General features: G+C 41.6%; 1 protein-coding gene across 8 annotated transcripts in view; it reads right to left on the bottom strand.

Moving 5' to 3' along the window:
- The window catches only part of Atp8b5p (ATPase, class I, type 8B, member 5, pseudogene), a 113,631-nt gene that overhangs the window by 79,953 nt on the left and 23,038 nt on the right, over positions 1 to 10,640 (bottom strand). For 6 of the 8 annotated variants that reach the window (XM_039110987.2, XM_039110994.2, XM_039110989.2 and 3 more), the window contains exon 3: positions 6,212 to 6,286. The exons of the other annotated variants lie outside the window; for them this stretch is intronic. In XM_039110987.2, coding sequence (XP_038966915.1) covers positions 6,212 to 6,286 — 75 coding nt within the window. The remainder of the gene's footprint in view (positions 1 to 6,211; positions 6,287 to 10,640) is intronic. 8 annotated transcript variants of the gene reach the window in all.

Raw genomic sequence — 10,640 nt, 5'->3', positions numbered from 1 at the left:
AAGCCCTCAGGAGTCAATGCTGGTGGCCTTAGCCAAGACGCATAATAGTGGGGACCTGGGACCTGAAGATGCCACCTTCTGTAGCCAGGCAGGAACCTCACTGGGGGAATAAGAACACCAACCCACCCACAGAACTTCTGACCTAAAATTTTCCCTGTCTAAAAGAAATGCAGGGGGCTGGAGAGATGGCTCAGAGGTTAAGAGCACTGACTGCTCTTCCAGAGGTCCTGAGTTCAATTCCCAGCAACCACATGGTGGCTCACAACCATCTGTAATGGATCTGATGCCCTCTTCTGGTGTGTCTGAAGACAGCTACAGTGTACTTATATAAATAAAATAAATAATTATAAAAAAAAAAAAGAAATGCAGGGACAAAGATGGAGCAGATTCTGAAGGAGTGGCTGACCAACAACTGGCCCAACTTGAGACTAACCCCATGGGCGAGCACCAATCCCTGACACTATTAATGATAATCTATTATGCTTGCAGACAAGAAGCTAGCGTAACTGGTCTCTGAGAGGACCCTGCAGCTGACTGAAACAGATGCAGATACCCACAGCCAAACATTGGACAGGTCAGGTACCCTTATGGAATAGTTGGGGATAGTATTGAAGACCCTGAAGTAACTCCACGGGAAGACCAATAGAGTCAACTAACCTGAACCCTTGGGAGTTCCCAGGGACTGAGCCACCAACCAAAGGACACACACTGGTTAGACCAAGGCCCCTGGTACATATGTAGCAGATGTGCAGCTTAGTCTCTGTGTGGGTCCCCAACAACTGGAGCAGGGGCTGTCCCTAAAGCTGTTGTCTGTCTGTGGAATCCGTTCCCCAACAGGGCTGCCTTGTCTGGCCTCAGTGAGAGAGGATGTGCCTGCCCTGACAGAAACTTGATGCAGCAGGGTGGGAGGAAACTGGGGGGCCACCTCTCAGAGGAGAAAGGAATGGGAGATTCGGGGAGTGATTCTGTGGGGCAGCATCTGTGGGGATGTAAAAAAAAGTGTCCTGGGCTGGGACTTTGTGTAAGAATGCATCTACAAACTACAATATCTGGTAAAAACATCTTATGAAAACCAGAAATGGTAAGTGGTAAGTCTGTTAATGTAAGTATGTATATGTGTGTATATATTTATATAGACATCCACACATACAGTTGTTCCTCTGTATTTATCTGTGGGGTTGGTTTCAGGTCTCCATGGATACTAAATTCATTAAAGTCCTACCTAACATAATATGTGCTCTATGTAATTTTCATGTGATCTATGTAACCTTCCTTCAAATTTCAGATCATCTCTGATGTAAGCATAACACTCAACCGAATTTACATGCTATTTATGTATCATTAAACTATAGTGTTTGGAGAATCATGACAAGAAAAAAATTCCCTAACTATTCAGTACAGATGCATTTTTTTCCGGATATTTTCAATCATGGTGGAACCCATGGATTTGGAACCCGCCGATATGGATGGTAGATTATATAGTACATGTCTATTGATAGCTAATCACTGGAAATCTATGCACTAATGAAGTAGTCCTGTAGTATTTCAATTCTTCCACAGCTCAACAAGCATTGTGAAATTCTGGCAGGGGTTAGGAGGCCCTCTTTACTTCTAATGCTGTCAGATAACCGTGTTCAGACTCCTACAAACACCCAATACACAGGGCAGTGGCACATGCAAGCATCTCGAGGGCGGTGGGGGAGCGGATGCAGGCGGATGTGGAAGTTACAGGAGGGAACGCCTGCGCTTGTTCAGATAACACAGACTTCCCGGTTCTCGTCAGCCTGCGCATTACACCAGGTGACGCTGAGTTAGGCTGGAGGTTGACACTGCTGCTAAGCCTTCCACTTTTACTAATTACCAGGTGACTTCTCCACAGGGCCCACTCCCTCAGAGAGCAGGCCTAACAGCCACTCTCCTCTTAGTGGTGCTGGGTTCACGTTGAAGCTCTCCTGGCTTTCTAAGAATCTTCCTGGCTCATGGCTCTAAAAGTTAGAAATGCATTTCCCTTCTTAGTTTTCAAAGATTCCATACTAGGCTACGGGCCCCACTGATCCTGAACTCACTCAATTATTGTCCCGCTGGGGAATATTTGGCAGTATGTGCTAGGAAGATCTCTCTATGTACCGTCTGTCTGTCAGTCTAATCTATCTATCTAATTAGTGTGTGTGTGTGTGTGTGTGTGTGTGTGTGTGTGTGTGTGTGTGTGTGTGTAAGAGAGAGATAGAGAGAGGGAGAGGGAGAGAGGGGAGATTATATAACTCCTGCTGGCCTCAACCCTGAAAGCCTCCTGTCTCTGACTTCCAAGTTAAGTTCTGGGATTATAACTGTGTTGCCATAGTCAGCCGAGACTCACTTTTTGAGGTTGCACATAGTAATAATGAGATCATGTAGCACTTAGTTTTCTTTGCCTGGCTCATTTAGTTACATAATGTTCTTCATTTTCATCCATGTTGTCATAAATGACAAGCTGCTTTTTTTTTTTTTTTATGGCTGACAAGTATCCTGGTTACTAAGGCTAAGGCAAAGATCAGAGAAGCTTTGAGAAGTGCTAATTAAAGGGTCTAAATGTTTAGATACAAGAAAGAAGTTCAAGACATCCATTGCTGATACAATATCTGTAGTTGATAATATTTTGCATCATTGAGAGTAAGTTTTAAGAACTCTCATCAAAAGAGAAAAAAGACTATGCAGGGTAATGATTGTTAATTAGCATGATTTGCTCATTCTAAAATGTACATCTGTATCTTAAAATATCATGTATACAGTAAATGATGCACAATTTTTACTCTTCCTTTCAAATATGGAAATTATAGTTTTGTTGCTGCTTATCTTTGTTTTTCTTTTGTAATTTCTTTTCTTTTTTTGAGGCAGGGTGTCACTAGTCCAGACTCCTGGCACAGGCAAGTCCATGGCTCCAGCATCACTGGCCTGGAACTACAGTCAGAACTACCATGCTTGGCTAATCCTTTTTTTCCCTTTCTTTAAATCTCAGCATACCACTGCTCAGTTCAGCTCTAAGGCCCTGGATTTCATGAAAACCTGTTTAATGAGCAAACCCACAAATGAAAAGATGCTTACAAACATGTTCAGTCAAACTGAGGTCAGATTTCTGTGCAGACTCTGAAGAGGACCCTCTGCCCATGGGAAGACCCATGTAACCAAGAGCAGCCAGGCTGAATCTCGAACCCTCACAGTCTTCCTGTGCCTCTATCCCAACATCCTCAGAGCTTCACTGATTTTCTGTGAGCTCAGGGAAAACACGGGGCGAGTTGTTAGAAGATTAGGTCCTGCTGGAGTGTGGCAGAGCACATGCCTAGGTTCAATTCCCAGCTCTATTAATAAAGAATAAAAATAAAACAAAGAAAAGGCCCTAAGGAAAATAAAAATGTCATAAAAGAAAAAAATCTTATTTTATTAAGCAGAGTTCGTGGAAAGCTGGTAGGATCCAGCTGGTGGCACATCTGTTATCCCCACACTTTGGAGGCTGGGGAGGAAAGATGGGGAACTGAGGTCAATCTGGGTTAAAAATGAGAGTCTGTCTTGAAAGACAAATGAACAAACAAGTCAACTGGTCTGTGGAGCATGATTCAGGACTTGCTGGAACAGAGGTGAGCTGCACCCCCCATCCTTATGTGACCTAGTGAAGACCCTTTCCTCTCTGGGGCAGAAGTAGACAGAAACAACCATAGTGATTCCCACAGAAGACAGGAGGGATGCTGCTCACCATCCCGACCTCATTCAGAATGTAGGGCCAGTGACGGCTCATCAGTGTGGTAAAGGTAAATCAGTCTTGTTAGACATGTTGTCATGGCTGCCCAGCCACAAAACCTTCCCAGAGAGGGAAACTAGGATCTGGGAACATTATAACACAGGGCCCTTAGAAAGAAAGGGCCTAGATGACAGCAATACAGTCATTTAACTGTCTGTCAATGGGCTTAACACTTTAGGAGAGGGGCAGGGAGAGAGAGACGGAGATGGAGAGAATGGGGGGGAGGGGGAGGACAGAGAGAAGGTGGAGGGGAGCTACATCTTTTTAAATCCTGAAGAAAAAGAAACAGCAGTGTGAGGGAAAGCAGAATCAGATTTCAGAGAAACAATTCCTTTAAAATAATCAGACTTATTTCTAAAGAAAAGAATAATTGCAGATCTAGCAACTTCAGCCGGCTGGGTAATTCACACAGCACAGAGTGCACCCACTTAGACTGTATAATTCAGTGGCTTTAGTGTTTCACAGGGTTCTGTAACCTAAATGTCTATTTTTGTGTGTGTTTATTTAAATGTTCTACTGGACTGTATTCTAGTTCTAATGCTGTTTAACTCCTTTAAAATGTTTATTCTGTGTGTATGGGTACTTTGTCTGCACGTGTGTCTGTGTGTTATGTGCATGCCTGGTGAGAGTCCTGGATCCCCAGAACTGAGATTACAGATGGTTGTATGGTGCTGCCTGGGTGCTGGGGATTGAACGCGGGTCCTCTGAGGAACAGCTCTCACCCTCTGTGGTACCTCTAGCCCTGTGATAAGCTTTGTCCAAATGCCATGTTCTCCTCCTCCTCCTCCTCTTCCTCTTCTCCTCCTCTTCTTCCTCCACCTCCTCCTCCTCCATTGTTTTCTCCTACCTTCTGTCTCTCACTGTCTAACCTTTCCATTTATTTCCCCTTTGTGACTACAATGGGCTTTTTTTTAATTACTCAAAGCAATATGAAATACATTTTCACTGTAGAAGCCTCCAAAACAAAATTATTTGGAAAAAGATGTAAAGTTTCTTCTGTGTCCTCCATGCCTCCTCACTAAAACCAAATGTGCCCTGTGAAGACCGAGGAGAACTGAAATCAGGCAGGCACACGAAAATCTGTATACACATATGTGATGTAACAGTAGCCAAAAAGTACACTAAAGACAATGCCTTTTTACTGAAAGACACACTATGGCAAGTGTCTACAATAGTGTCACAGACCACAGCGACACCACAGAAATGCTATGCTGCAGCAGAGAGTGACCTTGAGAACAGTGAGAGACGCCAGTTTCAAGTACACACATGCTGTGACCCAATGGCTCTGTGTGTGCTGTTAGGTACTAACCCAGGGCCTGGCACAGCCTCAGTGAGTGCTTGCCCACTGGGCACAGAGAAACTAAGATGTGTCCAAGAGGACAGAGCAAGTAGCCAAGTCAAGATTTAGGCTGGAGAGAAAGTACAGTGTGGCTTTTAATCAGCAAATTAACTTCATCCTCTGTACTTTACCCATTCTTAAAAGGAACCCCAGGTCTGAAAGGACATTTTGACTTGCTTTTTTAAATTCCACATCAAAAGTTTCCTTTTTTACAAGCCACGCAGCTCCACTCTGAAGGACAGCAGTTGCGCTCCCTCCTGCACCCTTTACTGCTTTGGCCTACTCGTGACTTCAGGAAGTGATACTGGAATCCTTCCTAGCACCAGCCAGACACAACTGTCCACACAAAGATGGTGCTAAGTAGCTCAGCTTTTTTTTTTTTTTTTTACATTGCCCTCCTTTTAATGAAAAGCAGTTATAAAAGATGAGAAGAGGGAAAGAAATGGCCTTTTTCCTGGTGAATTTCTAAATACTGGAAAAGCATTAAAATAAAATTTAAACTACTGAGATTAGAATTCTCGTATAGCAAAACTGGGATCTTGTGCTTAGAAGCATGAAGTATTTTCTGCCGCAAAATGCATTTCTTTTCCTGGTCATTACTTGGTGCGCTGCTATTTTGATTGGTAAGTTGCCTGAGTCTGTCATATACATGCATGTGCTTATATACAGGCGAACACACACACACAGACAAACACACACACATGCACAGGAACACACCTACATAGGAACACACACAGGAACACACACACACACTACACATGAATAGACACATGAATATACACATCAATACACAAACACGTACATGAATATACACATGAACACAAACACACACACACATGAATATACACAGGACCACACACACATACAGGAACACATACATGAACATACACAGGAACATACACTCACACATACACACACACACACACAGGAACACACACACACCACACATGAATACACACATGAATATACACGTCAACACAAACATACACACAGGAACATACATGAATATACACATCAATACCCAAACATACACATGAACAAACACACACACTTTTCAGAGGCAGCGGTGAGAAGGTGCAGACTTTTCTGGGGTCACCTACCTTCTTCATTCTGTCTTTGTTCATTCTCTCTCTCATACATTGCAGAGCAGAACCAGCTACAATCCCATAGAATCTCTGTAAGGAAACGAAGGGGCTGGAGTGAGGCCTTCCACGCCGTACGATCTCATCCTGACACATGCTTAAGAAACTTGCAACTCCATCTCTGAAGCCCAAAACAATCTACCTCTCTCACATAGGACTAGCTTTTAGAATTCACTGCATTTCCTTCATTATAAAGAGAGTTTCAGAGCTTGGGAAACAAGCTTCTTGGCAAGCAAGCCTATAGATGACTACAGTCTGTCAAGAGAGGAAATCATCAGAAACCACTGGGTGATAATTTAGTGCAGTTCTGGGCTTATACCTAATCAACCAGTCTCCAGAGCCAAGGTTAGCTGTATAGATTTTTATCCAGTAGAGATACAACTATTTTATCCTGAGGTAAAAGGTAACTCCAAAGGCTGTGGCATATCGCAGCACATTACTCACTTTATATTCAGTTTAGAAATCTTCATATTTCTTTTTATTTATTTGAGGTAGTGTTTTGTTATGTAGCCCAGGCTGGCCTTGAATTTCTAACCCTCTTGCTTCTGTCTTCTTACATTTCTTTTTTTCTTTTTTTCTTTTTTTTGTTTTTGTTTTTTTAGATTTTATTTTATTTTTTTTTAATTTCACAAGTTTTTATTTTGGATTACAAGTAATAGAGCCATTCCATCTTAATTTTCAAAAAATATATCTTAAGAAACAAGATATTTCTTTGATAATTAAAATACAATGTATTGCTTATTTAAGATATTATTTATTTATTTTTTATCTTTATTAACTTGGGTATTTCTTATTTACATTTCGATTGTTATTCCCTTCATTAAGACATTTTTAACATAATTTGTTTTTGTTCATCCTCCTTAAACCATAATTTCTCATTCCTCTGCCCCCTTTATAGGTTTCTACCAACAGTGGAATCTGGTTTTTTTTTTTTTTTTTTTTTTTTGTTTTGTTTTTTTTTTATTAACTTGAGTATTTCTTATATACATTTCGAGTGTTATTCCCTTTCCCGGTTTCCGGGCAAACATCCCCCTCCCCCCTCCCCTTCCTTATGGGTGTTCCCCTCCCAACCCTCCCCCCATTGCCGCCCTCCCCCCATAGACTAGTTCACTGGGGGTTCAGTCTTAGCAGGACCCAGGGCTTCCCCTTCCACTGGTGCTCTTACTAGGATATTCATTGCTACCTATGAGGTCAGAGTCCAGGGTCAGTCCATGTATAGTCTTTAGGTAGTGGCTTAGTCCCTGGAAGCTCTGGTTGCTTGGCATTGTTGTACTTTTGGGGTCTCGAGCCCCTTCAAGCTCTTCCAGTTCTTTCTCTGATTCCTTCAATAGGGGACCTATTCTCAGTTCAGTGGTTTGCTGCTGGCATTCGCCTCTGTATTTGCTGTATTCTGGCTGTGTCTCTCAGGAGCGATCTACATCCGGCTCCTGTCGGTCTGCACTTCTTTGCTTCATCCATCTTGTCTAATTGGGTGGCTGTATATGTATGGGCCACATGTGGGGCAGGCTCTAAATGGGTGTTCCTTCAGTCTCTGTTTTAATCTTTGCCTCTCCCTTCCCTGCCAAGGGTATTCTTTTTCCTCATTTAAAGAAGGAGTGAAGCATTCACATTTTGATCATGCGTCTTGAGTTTCGTTTGTTCTAGGGATCTAGGGTAATTCAAGCATTTGGGCTAATAGCCACTTATCAATGAGTGCATACCATGTATGTCTTTCTGTGATTGGGTTAGCTCACTCAGGATGATATTTTCCAGTTCCAACCATTTGCCTACGAATTTCATAAACTCGTTGTTCTTGATAGCTGAGTAATATTCCATTGTGTAGATGTACCACATTTTCTGTATCCATTCCTCTGTTGAAGGGCATCTGGGTTCTTTCCATTTTCTGGCTATTATAAATAAGGCTGCGATGAACATAGTGGAGCACGTGTCTCTTTTATATGTTGAGGCATCTTTTGGGTATATGCCCAAGAGAGGTATAGCTGGATCCTCAGGCAGTTCAATGTCCAATTTTCTGAGGAACCTCCAGACTGATTTCCAGAATGGTTTTACCAGTCTGCAATCCCACCAACAATGGAGGAGTGTTCCTCTTTCTCCACATCCTCGCCAGCATTTGCTGTCACCTGAGTTTTTGATCTTAGCCAATCGCACTGGTGTGAGGTGAAATCTCAGGGTTGTTTTGATTTGCATTTCCCTTATGACTAAAGATGTCGAACATTTCTTTAGGTGTTTCTCAGCCATTCGGCATTCCTCAGCTGTGAATTCTTTGTTTAGCTCTGAACCCCATTTTTTAATAGGGTTATTTGTTTCCCTGCGGTCTAACTTCTTGAGTTCTTTGTATATTTTGGATATAAGGCCTCTATCTGTTGTAGGATTGGTAAAGATCTTTTCCCAATCTGTTGGTTGCCGTTTTGTCCTAACCACAGTGTCCTTTGCCTTACAGAAGCTTTGCAGTTTTATGAGATCCCATTTGTCAATTCTTGATCTTAGAGCATAAGCCATTGGTGTTTTGTTCAAGAAATTTTTTCCAGTGCCCATGTGTTCCAGATGCTTCCCTAGTTTTTCTTCTATTAGTTTGAGTGTATCTGGTTTGATGTGGAGGTCCTTGACCCACTTGGACTTAAGCTTTGTCCAGGGTGATAAGCATGGATCGATCTGCATTCTTCTACATGTTGCCCTCCAGTTGAACCAGCACCATTTGCTGAAAATGCTATCTTTTTTCCATTGGATGGTTTTGGCTCCTTTGTCAAAAATCAAGTGACCATAGGTGTGTGGGTTCATTTCTGGGTCTTCAATTCTATTCCATTGGTCTATCTGTCTGTCTCTGTACCAATACCATGCAGTTTTTATCACTATTGCTCTGTAATACTGCTTGAGTTCAGGGATAGTGATTCCCCCTGAAGTCCTTTTATTGTTGAGGATAGCTTTAGCTATCCTGGGTTTTTTGTTATTCCAGATGAATTTGCAAATTGTTCTGTCTAACTCTTTGAAGAATTGGATTGGTATTTTGATGGGGATTGCATTGAATCTGTAGATTGCTTTTGGTAAAATGGCCATTTTTACTATATTGATCCTGCCAATCCATGAGCATGGGAGATCTTTCCATCTTCTGAAGTCTTCTTCAATTTCTTTCCTCAGTGTCTTGAAATTCTTATTGTACAGATCTTTTACTTGCTTGGTTAAAGTCACACCGAGGTACTTTATATTATTTGGGTCTATTATGAAGGGTGTCGTTTCCCTAATTTCTTTCTCGGCTTGTTTCTCTTTTGTATAGAGGAAGGCAACTGATTTATTTGAGTTAATTTTATACCCAGCCACTTTGCTGAAGTTGTTTATCAGCTTTAGTAGTTCTCTGGTGGAACTTTTGGGATCACTTAAATATACTATCATGTCATCTGCAAATAGTGATATTTTGACCTCTTCTTTTCCGATCTGTATCCCTTTGATCTCCTTTTGTTGTCTGATTGCTCTGGCTAGAACTTCAAGAACTATATTGAATAAGTAGGGAGAGAGTGGGCAGCCTTGTCTAGTCCCTGATTTTAGTGGGATTGCTTCAAGTTTCTCTCCATTTAGTTTAATGTTAGCAACTGGTTTGCTGTATATGGCTTTTACTATGTTTAGGTATGGGCCTTGAATTCCTATTCTTTCCAGGATTTTTATCATGAAGGGGTGTTGAATTTTGTCAAATGCTTTCTCAGCATCTAATGAAATGATCATGTGGTTCTGTTCTTTCAGTTTGTTTATATAATGGATCACGTTGATGGTTTTCCGTATATTAAACCATCCCTGCATGCCTGGGATGAAGCCTACTTGATCATGGTGGATGATTGTTTTGATGTGCTCTTGAATTCGGTTTGCCAGAATTTTATTGAGTATTTTTGCGTCGATATTCATAAGGGAAATTGGTCTGAAGTTCTCTTTCTTTGTTGGGTCTTTGTGTGGTTTAGGTATAAGAGTAATTGTGGCTTCGTAGAAGGAATTCGGTAGGGCTCCATCTGTTTCAATTTTGTGGAATAGTTTGGATAATATTGGTATGAGGTCTTCTATGAAGGTTTGATAGAATTCTGCACTAAACCCGTCTGGACCTGGGCTCTTTTTGGTTGGGAGACCTTTAATGACTGCTTCTATTTCCTTAGGAGTTATGGGGTTGTTTAACTGGTTTATCTGTTCCTGATTTAACTTCGATACCTGGTATCTGTCTAGGAAATTGTCCATTTCCTGAAGATTTTCAAATTTTGTTGAATATAGGTTTTTATAGTAAGATCTGATGATTTTTTGAATTTCCTCCGAATCTGTAGTTATGTCTCCCTTTTCATTTCTGATTTTGTTAATTTGGACGCACTCTCTGTGTCCTCTCGTTAGTCTGGCTAAGGGTTTATCTATCTTGTTG

The sequence above is a fragment of the Rattus norvegicus genome, chromosome 5 (assembly GCF_036323735.1).
Source record: "Rattus norvegicus strain BN/NHsdMcwi chromosome 5, GRCr8, whole genome shotgun sequence".
NCBI classification, from domain to species: domain Eukaryota; kingdom Metazoa; phylum Chordata; class Mammalia; order Rodentia; family Muridae; genus Rattus; species Rattus norvegicus.
This window is presented reverse-complemented; position numbering and strand designations above follow the sequence as displayed.